We start from the raw sequence: 23,286 nt of genomic DNA, 5'->3' as shown, positions 1-23,286 counted from the left end.
CAAACCCAGAGGGACAAAGAAAGGGCATGTTTATTAATACTTAAATAAGGATTTGTAAAATGTATTTTGAATATTTTTATTTTTAATACTTATATGGTGATTTACATGTAAATGGCTGACTACAGTTCTAGAAAGAGATAATAAAAGTTTTGCTTCCAAAAAAAAATCCAGGGTGAACATGTGTGTGTGTGTGTATGTACATATATATATATATATAATATATATATATAATATATATATATAATATATAAACTTATAGATTAAAAAAGGATCATGCCTTTCATATATATGTGTGTGTGTGTGTGTGTGTGTACATAACATACAAGGCCCTCACTTCTATGTGATGTATATATGCATATACATACATATTCATATACACCATTAGTCACATGTAACTGACATAGGCATGTGTATATTGGAATCAGAATCTTCATCTCCATGAAGTTCAAATAGAACTTTTTCCATCTTCATAAGTTCAAATCTAGATTGAGACATTTATTAGCTGTGTGACCCTAAATAAGTCACTTAACCCTGTTTACTTCATTTTCCTCATCTATAAAATGAGCTGGAAAAAGAAATGAAAAACCATTCCAGTATCTTTCCCAAGAAAACCCCAAATGGGATCACGAAGAATTGGACATGATTGAAACAACATAATAACAATATATGTATGTATATATGGATGGATGGATGGATACTGTATATATAAATATTTCAGGAATTTGTATATACACATAAAAAGTTTGAGTATCCAAATAAAATTTTGGAAGTACAGAAAATCTTTCAATTATCTCTTTTCCTCAGAGGAGCAAGGGGAAATTTAATTTCCTATTGGAAAATATGTAGGGTCATTTCTTACTGTATATCAGAAAAAGTCTATTTATATGAGAAAATATACCCATCTTGTGGATTTAAAAGACATGTTAAATTTTCACATCAAAGATATTCTTTCTTGATAAAGGACTTCATAATCTTGGCAAAATTGATTTAATACTAGATCTGGGCATTGACCAGTTGCCCAACCTTTGATCAAATGAAAAACACACTTAAACAGAAATCTTACCTTTCTATGAACCATAGCTGGGGTTCTTTTTTTTTTTTTTAAGTTTTCACAGGAGTTTGCATTTTAAATAAAATTCTGAGACAAAGCTTGAACCAATTCAGTAGAATACTCCAGTGTAGGAGTTAGCAAACTATACTCCACTCCTGTTTTAAGTAAGGCCTATAAGCAAAGAATTGTTTATATATATACACACACACACACACACATATATATTTTTTGTTTTTTTTTTTTTTTTTGTTTTTTGCGGTTTGCACAAAGGTTTGTATTTGAAGGTAAATGTCTGAGGAAAAAGATTGAATCATTTTATCAGAATGCTCCAGTGAAGGGGTCAGCAAATAGACAAAAGACCAAATTCACTCCCTTCCGACCACTGGTTTAGTAGAGTCCATGAACAAATAATTGCTTTTATATTTTTAAATATAGTAAAACTACTTTAAAATGTAAAAATCATTCTTAGCTCAAAGGGATATAGAATTATGAGTCTTTGCCAACTCCCACTCTAGTGGATATATAGAAACGCTTTATTCAAATAGCAGCAGGTAGTCTTATCTGACAAGAATTATATGAATAAGAATTCTATTGCAGCTATTTCATTATGAAGATAGCATTCAGGTTGGTTCAAAAGATGCCAACAAGGCATTTTAAAATAGTGCTTATAATGTACTTTTTATTTTTACTTTTTTGCTGAGGCAATTGGAGTTAAGTGACTTGCCCAGGGTCACACAGCCAGGAAAGTGTGTCTGAGAACAAGTTTGAACTCAGGTCATCTTGACTTCAAGGCTGATTCTCTATCCACTGCACCAACTAGCTGCCGATTATAATGTACTTTTAATTAAAACTTTTCAGAAACAAACTTTGGAGGGTGAAGGCCATAAATCTATGATGTGAAATTTTGGTGAGAAATGTTGCATGATTATGAATGTCATCAAATTTGACCAAAAATTCTTGATGTCACTGGTTATTTTAGCTATTCCTGAAAATTCTGTGAAGGAAATCTTCCGGGCACCTGGAACTATTAAAGATACCATCAAGAAGTTGCTTGCTCATAAGAATAGTGCTAAGAAGAATGAAGCAATAAAGAATGTGATCCCAGAACCTGTAGTGACTCCATCTACCAAGGTTCTCTTGCAGCCATTCCATTATGAAGATAGCATTCAGACTGGTGGGGCCTATGATGAAAAGGTGAAAGAACATGAAAATACCAATAGAGAAGAAAGAATGGAGGAAGAGGAAGATCAGATTGACCTCAAAAACCAAATTGATCCTGAGAAAAGCCTTAGGGGGGATGTGTTCTGTGAGTATCATTTTTATTTTTGTTTTTTATGTTTATTTTATTTTTAACTAGGTCTTAGAAACTAAGAACTAAGAAACTTGAGAAAATACATGCAAATGATAAAAGAACCAATCATGACAATTGCAATATAACAAGAATTGAGGTTCATAAGCAGTAAGATTCTTTCTGAAGTTAATTTTGATCTCTTGTTAGTTATGAAAACAAAGAGGCTGCTATAAAAAAAATTGAAGAAAACATACGCCTACTGTCCTCTAATTGTTTCTTATTGTTTTTATTGTTATAAAAAATAATAATGTTCTGACTTAAAAGTCAACAGTTTATCCATTATACCACCTCGTAATGGCAAAGTCAAGATGACTAGTTATCATACCCTGAGCAAGTCCCAGCCCCTCAGAGGCTCACTTTCCTCATTTATAAAATATAGATCCTATTCCTCATATCACCTATCTTACTGGATGTTTTAAGGAAAGTGTCTTAGTTACTGTTGTTGTTCAGTCATTTCAGTTCTGTTTCACTCTTTGTGAGACCATTTGAAGTTTGCTTACCAAAAACAAAACAAAACAAAAAAAATTGAAGTAGTCTGCCATTTTCTTCTCCAGCTCATTTTACAAATGAGGAAACTGAGACAAACAAGGTTAAGTGACTTACACAGTTAGTGAGTGTCTGAGGTTGGATTTAAACTCAGCAAGATGAATTTCCCTGACTAAAGACTAGGCATTCTATCCACAAAGCCATTTAGCTGCCCTTTTATAAACCTTAAGGTGCTAGATAAATATGAACTACTATTATTTTTCTTCCAAAATTGAGTACAGTTTTATTTATACAGAATGGGCATTGAAGCCCAAGAAAGTCAAGATCTTCCCCTCTTATGACCTGCTTCACTCCAGCAATGTGAATATTGCCTGTCCTTATAATGCTACTCTGGGTGGGATCCTGATAAAAAAAAATTTGCTCCAGATTTGCTCTGCCATTTTGGTTAAATTGATATCATTGGGAAAGAATTTCCAAAGATATGTAAAGACAGGTAGGATAGTATAAAGGATGACAGATTGGCCTCTATATTAGTAGGAGTTTTCTCAACTGGAGCTGCTTATGGAGCCAATGAAATCAGAGATACAGATCAGGAAAAAAAAATGTCATTCAGTTATTTCTGGTGTATCTGATTCTATATGACCCCATTTGGAGTTTTCTTGGGAAAGATACTGGAGTACTTTGCCATTTCCTTCTCCAGCTCATTTTCCAAATGAAGGTAAACAAGGTTAAGTGCCACTTGTCCAAAGTCACACAGCTAATGAGGCCACATTCAAGAAGATGAGTTTTCCTGACTCCAGGCCCAGCACTATAGCCACTGGGCTACCTACTTGCCAGAAAGATAGCACACAAATGTTAAAGAAGGCAGACTTCTGTTTCTCAAAATAGATATAAGAAGAGAGACCAAACATGCTCCTCAAGGTACAATACATTTTGAGTATCTTTTTTGTTGTAAATATATTTTGATTTCTTGAAGACAGATCCTAGATCAATTTTCTTCTTCATATCTCCAGAGCCTTGCTTATAGTTAGCATGGAGTAAATGTTGCTTTAATTGACTGAATTATGAACAATGCTTGATATAAATGAAAATCATTATAATACTGCACACAGTGGATTTAGCTTAACTCTTTCTGCTGTTCACCTACTGCTAAGGAAGTCTGGGCTCTAGCACTATGGCTGTTGCTAAGAAAATAATTTCTACTCTCTGGGTATACATTTCCTCCTCAGTAAAAATAAGTGGCACAGTAGATAAGGCGCTGAGCCTGGGGTTAAAAAAAAAAACAATCTCAGATTCTTGCTGATTGTTGATCCTGAGTAAGACACAAACCTCTACTTGCCTTGATTTTCTCATCTGTTAATGTAATTTTAAGTAATCAGTGTAATTACCAAATTGATTTAAAGTAATTTTAGCCATTTCCAACTCTTTGTGACCCCATTTTGGGTTTTCTTGGCAGAGATACTGCAATGGTTTGCCATTTCATTCTCCAGATTATTTTACAGATGAGGAAACCAAGGCAAACAGGATTGAGTGACTTGCCCAGGATCACACAGGTAGTAAGTGTCTGAACCTGGATTTGAACTCCTAAAGATGAGTCTTCCAGATCCCAAGCCCAGTTCTCTATCCACTATGTCACCTAACTCCCATGCTCATCTGTAAAATTAGGTTAATAATGATTACCTCCTAATGTTGTTGTGAGGATCAAATGAGATGATATTTGTAAAGTACTTAGCACAGTGCCTGGCTTGTAGTCAGAATTATTTAAATATTAGCCTTTTTTAATAAGGAGAATGAACTCAGTGATTGCTCAGTAGTTTCGTTCAGCTTCAGATCCAAAATCCTATGAGTCTTCCATCTCTGAAATTTCAGAATTGCACAGGAAGTATTGGGTACTAGCATAATTATGGAAGATACAGTGAGGTTTGGATCATGAAAATTTGGAGAATGCACATGTGGCATAAATTACCTCTAAACTAGAAAACTAAGGGCTCAAAGTGTTTATTAGTATTATGAGGCTGTTCCAAGTGACTTAAATAAATCCCCTTGAAAATGCAAATGTGGAGAATTTACTGAAATGTGTTAATTCTTATGTGCAAATATTTATAGAGGTAAGCCAGTAAGTCCTAGGCTTTTTGATTATACTAGATACCAGGGCCTTGACCCACCCAATCTCAAATTTGTTTTGCTTTAACTAATCAGTTAGATTTACTAGAAGAACTACATTAAGGAGTGAGGCTTTTAGCATGCCTGTTTTCATTAGATCCATTCTCAAAATGTTTTCATCTTAAGCACTGACTCTGTTTTAGCTTAACATTTCAGTGGTATCCTATGAAATTTCATTAACATGGTTTTGAGTCTTGGAAAAAATACAAAATGTGCCAAAAGTTTTGAGTTACACATAATGGCATCAGCATACTAAGTTGGAATCTTTCCATTTAGGAAATGAGAACTGTGAGTTTCATTTTATTAAAATATTTTCTATTTTATTCTTAAAGATGTCTAATTTCTGGTTTTTAAAAAAGGAATTTTTTTTATTTAGTCTGATTTCAGGTAGTATTAAACAGTTCTGCTCCTACCATGCTGATTATTCTTGTCTTGATTATTGAGAAAAGGAGAAGAATGGTTTGGACTTCTAGGGCAGCCCAATAATCCTATCTCTAGCCAAGGTTGGTGGGAAGAAAGAATAATTTTATCCTCACCCTGCCTACTGTAGGTCGTCCTCTATGTCTAGGTAAAGAAAAATTAGATGGCTGCCAGGTCAAAAACAAAAGACTATTTAAATACTAGAAAGAAGCTATGATCCCTTCAATTTGGGATTTCCTTGCAATAGTACAGATCATAACTTAGCCATGTCTATTCATATTATTCAACTTTTATCCGTGTTCTCCCACAAGACTGACACAAAGAATCCATCCAACATGTTGGAAGATACTAAGAATACAAAAGTAGCTGAGATCTTTCGAAATGAGTCATAGCCATCTGTAGTACTAACTGAAATTTATTCATTTTTTGACCTTCTAAGAAAAGTGCGTTAATTTCTATGTCAGAGAGGGATATGGCTTAGTACAAATAAATAAATAGTACAAATCAAATTCTCCCATAGAGAAGGGAGCAAGACATGAAAGGAATAAGCATTTATTACTTTGTTTACTTTTTGCCAAGCACTGAACTAAGTGCTCATTTGATCCTCACAATAACTCTGGGAGATAGGAACGACTATTATCCCTATTTTATAACTGAAGACCTTAAAGCAAACAGAAGTGCCTTGCTCAGGATCACACAGGCTACGTCTGTACATGTCTTCCTTATAGCATATGCATCATTTAATTGTTTGTAGTCATGTCAGACTCTTCATAACCCCATATGGAGCTTTCTTGGCAAAAACACTGGGGTGGTTTGCCATTTCCTTCTCCAGCTCATATTACAGATGAGGAAACTGAGGCAGACAGGATGAAGTGACTTGCCCAGAGTCACACAGATAGTGTTTGAGAATGGATTTGAACCCAGTTCTTCCTGATTCCAGGTTTGACACACTGTTCACTGTGTCACCTAGCTATCCTATAGTATGTATAATGAACCATAAATTTTCCTCCAGAGACTCCACATTATTTTTTAATTTTCATTTTGGAAATGTTCATAGAATATCAGCATTGAAAACTATAGCACAATATTACTTAATGCCAGATTAATCCCCTCTCATGCCATAGGCACCTAAGTCCCAGAGGCTTCTTCTTTCCCATTCACTTAAATTCTCTGACAAGAGCTAGGGAATCCTACCTAATTGCTAGAAATTTGCCAAAAAATGTGTATAGAAGCAAGGCAATAGAACATTCAAGTCTATATTTTCTCCACAATTTTTTTTCTAATCCTAACTCTTATTGTGAATGCTATAAAGGAGCTATGTCACCCTTTCTACCAGGCCTTTGTGGGCCCTGAACACTTCCAGTGCTATTGAGGACAGAAGAGGATGCTTTCAATTTTTCTCCCAATCTGCCACTGAGGAATAAGAGACCCATTAACTACCTTAATTCCTCTGGCCTCAGGGGCCACAAGACTTATGCAAGTGCCAAGTGCCAGCAGGGGCATCAGTGCCTCTGGATAATGGTACAGTAAAAACAGTTGAGCAGATTAGAAAAGCACTACAGGTAAAACATCTGGAAGAAATTAAACTGAATCTAAAGAAATGGGAAATAAAAATCATGGGTAAAATGAAATGGAAAAAGGCAGATAGCACAAATAATTTTGGCTTTTAGGTTAATAGATGGCTCATTTCAGTGCTACTGATGGAAGAAGTATTGGAAAGAGACTTTAACTTTAGGTTAGTAACTCATCTTATTAATTTATTCTTGGACCTTAAATAGTCCTGACTCAAGGGAAAATTAAAATGAATAAAGGGAAAGAGCAATTCTTACATTTTTGTGCTCCCTTTTCAATAAATGTCAGTAACTGAGATGAAGTTAAACAGGACAATCTCTAAGGCTTCTTCCAGCTCTAAATCCTGTGATTGATGAGATCAACCAAGTCATATTTTTCCAGTTGGCTTCCTTAATAGAAGCCCACAGTACTAGCCAAGATGAGCTTTTAAAAATTCAGTTCCATTTAGAGAAATAAATATTTTAAAGAAGCATGATCTAGCTCTTAAGATAATTTAAGTATAATTCTTTATCATATACAGAATGATTTTCTGGAATGGAATTTTTAATAAAGTAGTTAGTATGTCAAGGATACAGATAATAGATGAACCAGACACACTTTAAAACACCATGACTTGAATGTACCTTTTTGTGGCAAATTTGCTGAAATTTCTGATGGCTTATTTTTGTTATTGTTGTTCAGTCATTTAAGTTGTGATGAACTTTGTGAAATAGAAACAAATCTTCAAAAATATCTCATTGACATTCAATATTATGAACTTGTTATATTTGTATAAGGGTATAAAGCACTAGGCTGAAGCCAGGAAGACCCGATTTCAGATTAGATATTTGGTAGCTATATGAGTTGGGGAAGTCACTTCACCCTGTTTGCTTCGGTTTTCTCATCTGTAAAATGAGCTGGAGAAGGAAACAGTACTCTTGCCCAAAAAATCCTAAATAAGATCACAAGAAATCAAACATGACTGAAAACTACTGGACAGTAGCACCATATGTATAAAGTAAATAATTTACATGAAATATATGTATAATGTATATGAGAAGAAAAAGTTATTTTATTATTTTAATTAGCTTAGTCTTCTTCCAATGACAGAAAATGGCATGAAAGTTGACTTTGAATTCTTAAAGACTATATCAACAGATAATAAGCTCTGGCAGGTACTATGATGCTGAAAAAGTTTATGGGTAGATCTCAGCTTGAGAGTGAAAAAAAGACCCGGTCCATTTCTCATCTTTTAAAATTAAAAAATAAATAAATAAATAAAAATAAAACACTTGAAGAAATTGAGACCCAGAAAAGTCAAGACTTGTCCAAGATCATATAACTCAAAAATAGGAGACTTAACATTTAAACCCTGCTCCTCTGGTTCTATTTTTTTTTTATTTCTCATAGTTTTTTCCTCTCCTTCTCTGAATTTAAATACAACATTCTTCATACTACATTGCCTTCCTATGATTGTATTCCTTTTGCTTGGGGACTTACCTAAATGCAAAGAAAGTCATCATTGAAGGAGACACATGATAATAAGTTTTTTAAATAAAGCAATTCCTAAATACCACCTACTAACTCATAAAGGGATTGAGGACTATCTTAGTGAATGAAACCTCATGTTGTTCAGCTCTTTCTGACTCTTCATGACCCCATTCAAGGTTTTTCTTGGCAAAATACTGTTATTTCCTTCTCCAGCTCAAGGAAACTGAGGCAAAAAGGTTAAGTGATTTGCTCAGGGTCACTCAGTGTCTGATGCCAAATTTGAACTCAGAGAGATGAGTCTTCCTGACCAGAAGTCCAGCACTCTATTCATATTCACTAAGGCACCTACCTGCTCAATGAAATATCTACACTAAAGAAATCATGTCCTTGATGTATGAAAACATGATTATTTCATTTTTTTAGAAGTCTTAGTGAGGTACAGACTGACAAGATAAAATAAGTTCTTAGGAGTCTATCAGAACTAACTTTTTATTTTGTTCATTAATTCAACAAACTTATATAGGGCTCTTAGTATATATAAGGAACTATACCAGGCATTATGTAGAGGTAGACTTTGTTTTTTCCAGTTCACAAATTCTGAAATTGTTTGGATCTTTGTATTTGTCTTGATCTCTATATATTCTGATATGTAATCTCTTAGACATCTGAGTCTGAGAGGCCTTTCTTCATATCTATGTTCTTTTTTTAAAAAAATTATTCTAAACTTAAGTATTAAGAAGGACATTTCCATATGCACAGCATTTCTCATAAATGATATGGAGTAGAACTTACAAATATGGGGGAAGAAATGAGGGAAGTAGACATCAGATGATAATGTCAGATGGAAAAATTGTTTCAGTGGCCCTCTTTTTGGAAGAAAGCATAACTATTGCTATCTCCGCTTTCCTCCAATTAAAAACTGGAAAGGGAAAAAAAAGGGAAGCCAATGAAAACACAGTGTCCATGTCCAAAATGTATAGCTCTTCATTCAGCTTGAATCCATCATTTCTATGTCAGGAAGTAGGTAACATACTTCATCACAGGACCAGTTACTGGAACCATGGTTGGTCAATGAATGCTTTAAAAAAAAAATTCTTAAATTTTCAAAGTTATTTGTTTAGAATATTATCCTTGTACAAATTTTCCTCATGAATTTTGTTTACTTTATACTGCATTGGTTCATATTCCCCAGAATTATCTGAAATGATCTCTTTTCTTATTTTTACAAAAAATAATATTTCATTACTTTCATATTTAGTACTTTGTTCAGCCATTTCCCAATTGATGATCAATCCCTTATATTGCAGATTTCTTTGTTTCTCCCTTTTAAGTCTTTTTAAGATCTGGAATTTACTATTTCCTCCCTGGTATTTTTCTCCCCCTTAACTCTCTCCTCCTTAACCCTCTTTCACTCCATTTCTGTTTATTTCTCTGAGGAATTGGATATATTGGATATATTTCTATATCAAATTGTTCATGCATGCTTGTGTGTGTGTTTAATCCTCCTTAGCAGGCAAAAATGATATTCATTCCCCCTATTTCTTCTAAAATTTCACACATGACAATTATGAGAAATAGCATCTTCCACTCCCTTCTCTGTCCTTTTTATGTATACATTCCTCTTTTGGGGGGGGACAGTGAAGTGGTGTTTTGGATGGAGCAAATTTGGAGTCTGTGAATTCAAGTCCAGCCTCAGACACTTACTAGCTCTCTACTCATCTTTTCATCAGAAATTCTTTAAAATTCATGGGTCCAGTTTCCCCCTCAAAGATTATACATTCAACTTTGCAAGATAAGTTATTTTTCTATGTTTTTTTTTTTTTTTTGCCTTTTGGAATATTTTTCTCCAACATCTTCTTTCATTAGTTGTGGAAGCTACAAAGTCATACATGATCCTGACTATGCTTCCTTGATATGGTACTTGAACTTCTTTTTGTTTCCTTGTGATGGTTTTTCTTTGACATGAAAACTCTGGATTTGACTATGAAATTTTTGGATCTTCAGGACTCTCTATAGGATCTCAGGACAAGTGCTAGGAACATGGGAGCCCTTTAAAATGGAGTATCTCAATCTGAACACCATCACTATTATTTCTTATTTTTTTCAGGTCCTTTATTTAGGGATTTCTGCCTTCTCTGGGTTTTTCTTTAGGGTATTGTACTCTTCCTGCTTCTAGGCATAGAATCTTATAGGCTACATATCTCTGAAGAAGGAGATTGGAATAAGTATTTAATAAGCATCTACTATGTTACCAGACACTTTGCTAACATTGTAGAAATATTACCCCAAGTGATTCTCACAATAACTTTAGGAGGTAGGTACTATTATTATTTCCATTTTATTGTTGAGCAAACTCAGGCAAACAAAAGATAAACAACCCAAGATTACACATCTTAGGGTAGATTTCAACTCAGATTTTCTTGACTTCAAACCTATAACTCTAATTCATTATACCATCTAAATACTTTTCTGGTTATGACTTTCCTCTGTTATTATATATGTTATTATATATGCCCTATAAATACTTAAGTAGTAAAATTTATAAAACTTATGAGAGCTTCAAGCATGGAATCAAGAAATCCTGACCTCAGATCCTAGCCTCAGATATTGACACACTAGATGTGTAATCCTGGGCAGGTCACTTAACCTGTATTTGCCTGTGTAAATCTATCTGTCATCTGAAAAATAAGGATAATAGTACTAATTTCCCAGGGTAGTTGTGAGAATCAAAAGAGATAATAATGGTAAATCATAGTATTTACCACATAGTAGTTGTGTCAATTGTTCAGACTCCATTTGGGGTTTTCATGGCAAAGATACTAGACTGGTTTGCGATTTGTTTCTCCAGCTCATTTTAGAGATGAGGAAACTGAGGTAAACAGGATTAAGTTACTTGCCCGGGGCCATACATCTAGTAAGTATATCTAAGACCACATTTGAACACCTGATTAGTCTTCCTGACTCCAGGAAGTCATTGTACCATCTGGTTGTCCCATATAATGTTAGGTATTAATATTAATTAAAATAGAACCTTGACTTTAAAATCACCCACTAATACTTAACTAAGTATCAATATTCCTAAAATTTTTTATTTAAATAAATAATAAATTATAGTTGTACATAATTTTATAAGCATAGCCATTTAAATTAAAGTACTCTGACAATTATAAAAAATAATAATGGTAAATCATAGTATTTACCACATAGTAGTTGTGTCCAATTGTTCAGACTCCATTTGGGGTTTTCATGGCAAAGATACTAGACTGGTTTGCGATTTCTTTCTCCAGCTCATTTTAGAGATGAGGAAATTGAGGTAAACAGGATTAAGTTACTTGCCCGGGGCCATACATCGAGTAAGTATATCTAAGACCACATTTTTAGAGAAATCTTATGTTATTAGGATGTGAAATTTTATGTATAACTTATAATTTGCAATGGTTACATTTAACTTATATTTTGCCGAAGAGGATAAAAGTTGTGATGATGTGAACTGAAGCAGAATTCCATGAAACATAAGAATAATAGTCTATATGGGGAAAACCTGCATATTTTATTAATATCAGATTATTTAAAATGACAAATATTTTTTGTTAGTCTCCAAGGTTAATGAAGCGGTTCCATTTGATCTATTCCCAGTCCAGAGAAAAGTTGTAACTTCAAAATTAGAACACAAAGGTAAAGAATCTTTCTTTCCCAAACCTGTGTTTTCTTGTGTGGTATGGTTTGGTATCTTATTTTTATTAAGCAGTCGATGAAATCATTGTTAATGCCTCACAATGGCATTGTGCCAATTCAGTCCCTTCCAGTCGCAAATCCCCAAATATGCATCATTACCACAGCTATCTATTTTAACTATTGCATACTTATTTCATGAACATTAATGATTATAATATATCAAGACTAATTTCTCTCTGTCCCATTAATCTTTACTCCAGTAGGAAGGAAATAGGTTGGTTTCAATAAATATCTTTGGGAAAAGAGAGAGACTACCTCTTCCAGATTGCATGCAAACTCCCTCCACTGAAATTTCAAGTTGATAAACAGAGCTGGAAACCCACTCTTGGCACAATGAGATTGTTGTTTCTGGTTCCCTGAGGTCCTGTTTTAAGTAATCCCTCTCCTGACTAAACAACCCATAAAGTAACTTCCGTATAACACTTGTCCCTAGTCAGCAGTGAAGACATTAAATTTGAACATTATGTCCTTCTCTACAAATCCCTACTAACCTGTCCCTTGGTGTTTAATCTCTGGCTCCTCTCAGAGTTTCACATTTCTGTCCTATAGTCTCAAAGTTTATAATATTTGTCTTTACTTTCTGCTGCTTCTGTGTTTGCCCTGGCTTTCTCTCTGTTCTCTACGTTAGAATAACTTTCTCTTACCATCTAACAAGCTGTCTCTCTACCTCCTTTAGGTCGTTCCTCAAAACATGTTCTGAGAAGCCCTTCCTGAAGGAAGAGAGGTCTCCTGAAGACCAGTGGTAGACTTACCACAGCTCCCAATGATTCCTTGCTTCCATCTAGCTTTCCTTTAAGTGTGTTATTTTTCATTTCTCATTGTAAACATTTCTCTCTTTTCTGATTAGCCAGAAATGTGTCCCAATTTAATAAAACAAAGACATCATTCCAAGAATCAGAAACTCACATGCTCCAGATAGCCTATAGATTTGCTCTGTAGTCTTGCCGAATCACATAGTTGTTTCATAATCACAACCATAGAAAATACATCTTACAAATACAAATCCACATTTGTTTTTTCAAACATATCCTTTTCTCATATTATATCACAGTATTCACATGGCCTTAATAAGGGAGAAAAGAGGTAATTTGTTAATTTAAAATAGCTAATGTTTCTCTTTGAGGTTTGCAAAGCACTTTATATAAGTTATTGATCCTCATAATGATTCTGTGAGGCAAATGCTATTATTGTCCTCATTTTACAAGTGGGAAAACAAGTGACTTTCATGGGGTCATATAGCTGGTGAGTGTATAAGGCAAGATTCAAACTCAAGTTTTCCTAACTCTGACTCATTCCAATACATCATTATTATAAGATTTGTTATTACTCTTATAATTACAAATTTCTCTTTAGACAACTGTCTTCTTAATTCAGTTGAATCGAATAGCATGGATATGATTTCTACTAAGTCTCAATTTCAATAATAACTGGAATCTACAAATAAATCACAACTTTTCTGAGCCTCGATTTTTTTTATAAAAGGTGAATAATAATGATCATATTATTCCCTTTATCTGTTGTGACAAAAGCACATCATAAATGTGCTGTTAGCATTAGCATTTGCCCTTTTGAACTAGATTTGACCAAAAGCAAATGTCTTGGGCAGACATCAGTACTTGAAAAAAATAAACCTAGTTAATGCTTATTTTTATTGTGGTAACAGAGAATTAAGAAATAGCAAGATTTAATAATTTAAAAAATTTAAGATCAAAAGACACCCAAAACTGTCATAACTTCTTTGTGTGTGAAGTCTCCCAATTTTGACCTTATTAAAAATATTTCACAAAACATTAATAATAATTGAGGTCTGCTGAAAGAAGTACAAAGCTTAGTAAAGATTTGTAAAAAATTTGTAAAAGTAAAAGATGGTGCTTATCATCTGATAACTTTACTATCATAGCCATAACTCTACTAAACCCTTCCTTGATGTCCCCCAAATGAGTTTCCTTTGTCACAACAGGAAAAAAACAACTCAAATATATGCTTTATTGATATTTGATCAGTTGAGCATATAGGCCTGAGTCCAGAAAACATTTTAAGTATAATTATTTACATCTCAGGAATCAGGAAACAGTATAGAATAGGACTTAATTTACTATTTTTAATAAAGTAATGAATAAAATATTAATAGTGTAGAATATTATTGGTAAGAAATGACCAGCACGATGATTTCAGAGAGGCTTGGAGAGACTTAACATGAAATGATGCTAAGTGAAATGAGCAGAACTAGGAGACCATTATACACGGCAACAAGAAGATTATATGATGATCATCTCTGATGGATGTGGCTCTCTTCAACAATGACATGATTCAAACTATACCCAGAGAGAGAACTCATTTGGGAAATGAGTGTGGACCACAACATATTGTTTGCTTGCATTTTTGTTTTCCATCTCAGGTTTTTTTTTTTCCTTTCTTTCTTTCTAGATCCGATTTTTCTTGTACAGCAAGATAACTCTATAAATGTGTACACATATATTGGATTTAACATATACTTTAACATATTTAACATGTATTGGACTACGTGCCATCTAGGGGAGAGGTGGGAGGAAGGAGGAGAAAAGTTGGAACAGAAGGTTTTGCAAGGGTCAATGTTGAAAACTAACCCATCCATATGTTTTGTGAATAAAAATAATAATGATGATAAATAATAGTGCCTTTGTGCCAATTTAACTATCCTTTCCAGTTTTAAATCCCCAGAATCCATCGTTAACATAGTGATCTACTTAACTATTGCATACTAATTTAATGAATACTAATGATGATGAAATACCAAGATTAATCTTTTTGTCCTATTCTTTCCAACTCCTACAGGAGAGAGAGGAAACAAGTTGATTTAAATACCTATCATGGTAAAGGATAGCATGCAAATTTCCCGTTGTCATTTCAGTAATGCAGATTAATCTTTGAAGTAAAATATGCATACATTTTCTTTTTTTACATTTTTTTACATTTTACATTTTTACAGTTGTTAAACATTGACTAGTACATCATCTTCCTATAAAGAAAGAAAGTCTGAAAAGTTCAGATTTAAAAAGTTAAAGGAAGGAATTTCCTGGCATCTTTTAATCAATAATTTTTAAAACTTAATTGAAAATAAAACCTTCACTGTTTAAAAGGGGAAAGGGGGATTTGGAAGGGAAAGAAGACAGGACAAATGAGCAAAGGACCTGAATCAGACATTTTCTAATCTGCAATGCAGAGCAATCCATATTGGTTATGCTATATCCTTTCTTACTAACATCTCCATGCTCTGGCTAATTTAAGATTTAATAACTATTCTGAAATATTCTCATCTTCAACTTCCTTCTCTACGCATCCCCCACTCAAAGATTTAAAAGAATTAAAATCCAGATTCAGAGCAAAGGCTAGCTTTGATTATATCAGATTCTATAACAATCTCCCTATCACACAGCACGGTGAACTTTTTATTGTTAACAGCAACATACAGATGGTGGCACAATGAATAGAATGATACACTGGAAATATCCAATATTAAATCTGGGCTCAGACACTTGATAAGTTAGATGATCTGGGTCAGTTACTTAATGTCAGTATGCCTCAGCTTCTTCATTTGAAAAGGAGATTAATAAAAGGCTCTACCTCTATAGTGCTTATAGAGTGTTGTGTCAACCTTAAAACTCTATATAATTGCTAGTTAAGAGAAAAAGGAGCAGTATTACAGCAGGGCTTTTTGGTAGTGTTTTTTTCTCCTTGAATACTGTGCAATAAAGAAGATATTTGGTTATTATATTAACTATGTGAAAGTTTAGACCCAAACTATGATGGCCAATGTGGCCATCAAAAATTCAGTAGTCCATATAAGGGTGGCATTTTAATTGCCATTAATTGTAATCCATGAAATTTAAAATAAGTTATGTCTACTAAAGCTAAAATATTACATTTTCCCTCCTAACTTTCCTAATGATTTTTAAATGAACTATTTTTCTTAATAGATTTAAATTCATCAATTGACTGCAGCTCTGATCAGGGCATTTGTGATTGGATACAGGACACAGATGATGATTTTGACTGGAATCCTGCTGATCGAGATAATGGTATTTAAATTATATGTTATTTTATACATTATAATGATATGACAGATAAAGGTAAATATAATCTTTTAAGTCATCATTAGATTATAATCCTATTATATATATATATATTATATATATATATATCCTATTATATATATTATAATCATTAGATTATAATCCTATATATATATATTATATATATATCCTATATATATATATATTATAATATAATCCTATATATATATATATTATAATCATTAGATTATAATATAATATATATATGTGGTTGAACAAAATGACCTCTTCTTAGGAAAATACAATGTATATATATATATACATTGTATTTTCCTAAGAAGAGGTCATTTTGTTCAACCACTTTTTTAAATAAAAAACTGTACCCCAATGATGTTAATTACATTTGAACACTCCTGATTATATCCTGAACCAAATTAAAATGTAATTGGCAAATAGTTAACAAAATTATATAACAGAACATAATATAACATAGATCATAAATAATATTAATGTGATTTCCTAAGTCCATCTGTGACTCACAGGGATTCTTATATACAGTTCAATGGCCCTCATTTCTATTTCAGTTTGAAATCACTGCTCTGGAATCATGGCTAGCCATTGCATTGATCAGAATTCTTAAGTCTTTCAGACTTTCAGAAACAGAAAATATTAATAAATGCATTTTTAAATTGCTATAAAGATTTCCCCCAAATTTTCTGCTTCACTTCTGATCTTAGCATGAATTCATATTCTGAATTCAAGAGTTCAAAGCCCTACTAATACTACTTGTATACTACTTGTATGACCTTGTGTAAATTACTTCTCTTTGGTCCTTACTTTCCTCATCTGTAAAATAAGAGGTTTGGACCACATGACCTTAAAGTTCACAAAATCTTTAAGATCAATTCAACTCAACATATAATCAAACTTAATTGTTTTTTTTTTTCCATTTTAGCTTAACAACACAACAAATAAAATTAACATTTCCAGTTACAAAGTAGAATATAAGAAAGGATTATACATGAATCTGATAGTCTCTATATTGCTTTTCTGACTTTTAAGTGTATAATAAATTCAACATGTGACTTGCAAAGCTATTCTGCTTGAAAAACATTAGATTCAAATGAAGTCTCTTTGAATCTCAATTTCCCAATCAGCAGTGGTCCTTCTAGCCTTAAAATACTAAGATATTGTAACTCAAGTAATGGATTTTGAGTCTAGTACAATTCAGTCTGTTTTAAGATGTTTTGTTAGTTGAAGAATTTTCACTAAAGTGAATTTGAAGGTTTGTTAACAGTGACTTTCTCTTCTCCCAAAGCTGTTGGGTATTACATGGTAGTCCCAGCTTTTGTAGGACATAAGAATGATGTTGGCCGTTTGATACTTCTCCTTTCCAACCTTCAAAGCAGCTCCTGCCTAATGTTTAATTATCGACTTGCTGGAGAAAGAGTGGGGACACTTAGAGTGTTTGTGAAAGACAAAAACAATACTCTTGCCTGGGAAGAGACCAGCAGTGAGGATGGAAGGTGGAAGACTGGGAAAATTCAACTGCATCATGAAATTGAGACTACCAAGAGTGTGAGTAAAAGTAAAATATTTACTTTTTCTCTATCCACTGATGTAATAATGTTCTTGTCATTATCAAAAATTAAATGCTCATAACAAGGAATAATCAGAAGATTCATGAACTAAGGTTTTGTTAAACTTTGCTTTAATGGATATGGGTAATAATTTGAAGATCATAATGCCATATTATAGATATCACTAGATATCCATAAAACTAGGACTAAAAAAAAAAAACCCACAAAAAAACCTCCACAACATGTCAGCATTTAGATGGCACAGTATATAGAATACTGAACTTAGAGTCAGAGAAAGCTGAATTGGAATCCTGCCCTAGATACTTGCTAAATATATGACTTTGCCAACTCATTTAACTCTTATTAGTCCCATTTTCTTCATCTGTAAAAACTTTTTTTGCCTCCATTTTTTCATTTGTAAAATGGGTTTGGTAATATCAGCTAGCTCTCATGGTTGTTGTGTGGATTAAATAAGATAATATTTCCAAAATGTGTGGAAAACTTTAAAAGTCTGTGTAAATGCTAGCTATTATTTATTATTAATGCCCCAAAATTATTAAATTATCCATACCTTTTGACACAGCAATATCACTACTAGCCTTGTTTCCCAAGATGATTAGGAAGAAAGGAAAAAACCTGTATGTTCTAAAATATTTATAGTTGGAAATTGTAGTAATGCCCATTAGTTGGGAAATGGCTGAACAAGTTGTGCTATATGATTGTGATGAAACACTATTATGTTATAAGAAACAGTGACTTTGATGATTTTAGGGGGAAAGTGGAACTTGACTTAAATAACGGAGAGCAAAATAAGTAGAACCAAGAGCAGCCATATTGTTTTAAGAGAAGCTTTAAGTGACGAAGTCATTTTGACTATTATAAGTAACCAAATTAACCAATAAGGTCATATTAAGGAAAATGCTGTCTGCATCCAGAGAAATTATAAAAACTATATATAGAATGATATATATGTATATGTGTGCATATGTATATATGTATATGTATAATATATGTGCATATATGTATATATACATATATATATATAAAATATACACACACATATTAGTGTCTAATGGTAACCCTCTCAGGGCAGGGGAGAGAAGAAGGAAAAAAGTATTTTAAAAAGTTAATGATAACTTTGTTATGTTTAAAAGAAATAGCAAGTTTTATATTATAGATTTGCAGTTTCATATGCAATCATCTTTTTTATTATACTAATTTATAGAAATGCTTGTTCTATTCAATAAATAAAAACAAAAAAATAAAAATTTTAAATTAGTAAAGTTAAGATGATAATAGAACTTATCTAACAAAGTTTTTGTAATGATCAAATAAGATAAATGTGAAAAGCACTGTGTAAACCTTAAAGTTTTATATAAATGCTAGCTATTATTTAGAGTTTGGAAAGACCTCAGAGCACACAAATCTCAGAAAATATCTCAGAAGTCACTGGTCCTAACCACTTCTAAAGCAAATATGCTTCCCATCTTTGTTTCAAGGTCTCCAGTGATGGGGAAGTCATCACTTCTCAAGGAAACTGGTGCCTCTTTGGAACAGCTCTAATTCTTAGGACATGCTTCCCTTTTTCAAGCTAAAATCTACTTCTTTAAAACTTCTATTCTTTGTCCTATTTCTTTCCCCTGGGACCAAGCAAAACAATTTAAATTTCTCTTTCACGTGACATTATTGGAAGAATAACCAAAGAGAGCAATAATAGACCTTTATCTCTTTTCCTCTCTAGGCTAACAGTTCTCAGTTCCTATCTACTTTTAAGTACCCTTATTATTTTGATTTCTCTCTCTCTGAACATATTATGTCTTTTTTTTTTTACCTTTCTCCCTTTACCTCCCTCCTCTTTTCTCCCTTCCTCTTTTTCTTTCTTCCCTCCTTCCCTTCTTCCTTCCTTTCTTCCCTTCTTTCTTTCTTTCTCTTTTTTCCTTTCTTTTTTCTTTCCTTTTTTCTTCCTTCTTTTCTTCCTTTCTTCCTTTCTTTTCTTCCTTCCTTCTTTTCTTCCTTCCCTCCCTCCTTCTTTCTCTCTCTGTATCTCTTTGTGTGTCTCTCTGTCTCGTTCTCTGTCTATCTGTCTCTGTCTCTGTCTCTGTCTCTCTGTCTCTCTCTCTGTCTCTCTCTCTGTCTCTCTCTCTCTCTCTCTCTCTCTCTCTCTCTCTCTCTCTCTCTCTCTCTCTCTCTCTCTCTCTCTCTCCCCCTCCCTCCCTCTCTCTCTCTCTCTCCCTCTCTCTCAGGCTTAAGTGATTTGCCCAGACTGGCACAACTGATAAGTACTTAAAACCAGATTTGAAGTCAGGTCTCCCTGATTCCATAGCTGGTGCACTGCACCATCTATCTGTCCCTTCTCTGAACATATTCTATCTTATTATTATCCTTCCAAAGATATGAAGGAAGGAAACAAGCACTTATTAAGCACTTACTATTTGCCAGATTCTATGCTAAGTGCTTAACAAATATCGATCCTCACAACCACCTTTGAGGTTAAATACTGTTATTATCCCCATTTTACAATTAAGGGAACTGAAGAAAACAGAGGGTGACTTGCCCAGCATCACAGAGCTAATAAATATCTGAGATCATATTTGAACTCAACTCTTCTAGTCTCCTAGGCCTATCACACTAATCCCTGTTAACACTTAGCTACCTCAGAACTGATTATAACAATCCAATATGGTCTAAGCAGAACAAAAAAACACTGAATATGCCTAAGCAGAAACATACAGTACACTTAAGTTCACTGGCTTACTTGCAGTTTTCAAAACCAAGTAAACCCCATGCCCTTAGCCCTGACTCTGGTCATAGAGAAGCTGAAAATGCCAATTAAGCTAGACCAAAGAATATATTCCAGCTTCAGTGTTGTCTACACTTAATTACTGGCAGCAAACATTTCCTACATTTGTAAAATGTTATTCAGAGGCTTTGTTCAGAATGAAAAGACTATATAGAGCCCCCCATCAAAAATATTCCAACCTCTCCACGTATTCCTGGTTAACTGAGTTTTCCTTCATGACTACTGCTGCTACTGGACCACTGGCTTTTAAGTACCTAAGGGATTCTCTAAATGTCCTCAGTAGTAATTAGGATAAGTTTAGGAGATCTTTCCATTAGCCATTGCTCTAATTCCATCCTTAAAATAAGGGAAAAGATCAAAAAACCTTGTTAACAGCAAAAGGCCTATCTCTGTTTTCCCCCTCCTACTCTTGTATTAAACCTCTCTATAGCAAAAAACAAACAAACAAAAAAAAAAACCTCAGAGATATAATTTTATTTTGGTTTACTTAAGAGTAGTATTTTTTCCAATTATATAAAAAGATACTTTTCAACATTCATTTTTGTAACACTTTCTGTTCCAAATTTTTCTCCCTTCTTCTCTTGCCTCCCCCCTTCCCAAAACAGCAAGCAATCTGATATAGGTTCAATTTGTAAATGTATTAAATGTTAAATGTATTTCCATATTTGTCATGCTGTGCAAGAAAAATCTAAACAAAAGGGGAAAACACTATGCTTCAGTCCACATTCAGTCTCCATAGTTCTCTCTCTGGATGCAGATAGTATTTCCCATCTCAAATCTATTGGAATTGCCTTGAGTTACCACAACACTGAGAAGAGCCAAATCCATCAGAATTGATCATCATATAATCTTGATGTGTACAACGTTCTCTTGGTTTTGCTCATTTCACTAGGTGTCAGTTAAAATACATTAGATTTCAGAGAAACCAATTATACTGAACCACAGAATATAGAGATAGAAACAGAGAGAAGGAGGGAGGGAGGAAGAGAGAGATATAGATATATTTAAAGTCCACAGGCCTCAAATAAGGAATCCCTTTATCTCTAAATTCCCTTCTTGGCCCTAAAATGCTATGGCATGCCACACTATTGACTTGGACTTAAGAAGTGATTTCCAAATCTTTGGATTGAATATGTGTTATTTTTTTAGATACCTCTATTCTTTTTCAGCATCATATGAGTTTTCAGAATATTTTAAGTTTTGGAACTTGCTATAGCATTTTCTTAAGACTCTATTCTCTCTTTTGAAATGACTTACATCTTACTAATGAGTATAAAATTTACATAATATGTAATTCAATATGGAGAATTCTTTCCATACACCCCCTGTCTAACCTCTCTATCTTTAGGGAGAATAAGCTTGAAGTCCTGTTTAGTAGTTATTTAATGTTTGCTAATTATTAAATTAACTTTTCTCCTTCTCTCTTACAGGTAATTTTTGAAGCAGAACGTGGCAAGGGCAAAACTGGAGAGATTGGTTTAGACACTGTCTTATTAATTTCAGGCATATGTCATGAAGTTCTTTAATCTATGAATTGCTGAATATGATTTTTAATTTTTCTTATTATTTGTCCTTTAAGCTAGTACTGAACTTTTTTACATAATAACAAAGATATCAACACATCCTAGAAATACTAAGAAGCTGATACTTACTATGAAATTTACTTCTTAGTGCCTATTTTTATCTGAAATGTGCTAATATTAGCTTTATAGCATAATATTCCTCCTATGGAATTGCTATATTCAGCTTTTCCCATTTAAAAAAAAAAACACAAAGAAATGTCTAAGTAAAATATACTTCTATGACACTTCTATGAATTTGTCATAAATTTTTACCTAGTGGCTTGGCCTATTGTTTAAAAGGAAGGTTTATAGTTACTTTTCAAAAAATAACAATTATATCTAAATACTCATATTTTATTGTAATTTAAATTCCTTTTTTAATGAAGAAATGACTCTAGTACTGTGTTGTTATTTACCATACTGAAAAATATGGACTTTGTTGTTATTTTTTATATGGAAGTACTTTATACCCTTTAAAAATTATTTCTGAAAGAAAATCAAGCACTAATCTTCAACAGAAAATTGAAATTGATGATTGCCTAGAGGTGCCATGCACATCAGTACCAGTTCTTATGTTTAAAGCCTCACAGAATTCATTAGGTCAAAGTCAATAGGCTTCATTTTTATTGAATTCTTTCCTTTCAATCCCATTTTGTTAAGTTTTCATTTTATTTTCATTTTATTAATGTTCATGTAGGAGTTCTGAGTGCCATAATTATGAACAGGCATATTATTCTTAAGTGTGTTACCCTTATTTTGAAGGCTTTTTATCTATGTGTAATAGAATATAATATTGCCTGTTTTTAAAAAATATTTGGCTTTTCAATGAGTGAGGCACTTTTTATATCATCACATAAATACTAGTATATGCTGTAAATGCAAACTGATCACAGAAACATACTGTGAGCTATGGCCTTCTTATTGAACCTTTTTTGTATGAGCTATACTAATACTTGCTCTCTCTAGGACACTACAATATTTTATCATTTTGTTCATTTGATTAATGAAGTATGAAAATGCCTCTAGATTTTTTCCTCTAGTAGA

At 33.1% G+C, this 23,286-nt stretch overlaps 1 protein-coding gene across 1 annotated transcript in view; it reads left to right on the top strand.

The window, feature by feature from the left end:
• EGFL6 (EGF like domain multiple 6) overlaps window positions 1–22,631 on the top strand; it is a 54,851-nt gene extending 32,220 nt beyond the window's left edge. The window contains exons 8-12 of the mRNA XM_074299996.1: window positions 2,031–2,357; window positions 12,108–12,188; window positions 16,205–16,306; window positions 17,619–17,878; window positions 22,111–22,631. Coding sequence (XP_074156097.1) covers window positions 2,031–2,357; window positions 12,108–12,188; window positions 16,205–16,306; window positions 17,619–17,878; window positions 22,111–22,206 — 866 coding nt within the window. The 3' untranslated portion in view covers window positions 22,207–22,631. The remainder of the gene's footprint in view (window positions 1–2,030; window positions 2,358–12,107; window positions 12,189–16,204; window positions 16,307–17,618; window positions 17,879–22,110) is intronic.
• Window positions 22,632–23,286: the final 655 nt, after the last annotated feature.

The sequence above is a fragment of the Sminthopsis crassicaudata genome, chromosome 3, assembly GCF_048593235.1.
Source record: "Sminthopsis crassicaudata isolate SCR6 chromosome 3, ASM4859323v1, whole genome shotgun sequence".
NCBI lineage: Eukaryota > Metazoa > Chordata > Mammalia > Dasyuromorphia > Dasyuridae > Sminthopsis > Sminthopsis crassicaudata.
Note: the sequence above shows the minus strand (reverse complement) of the source record. Positions and strands in the feature narration are given on the sequence as shown.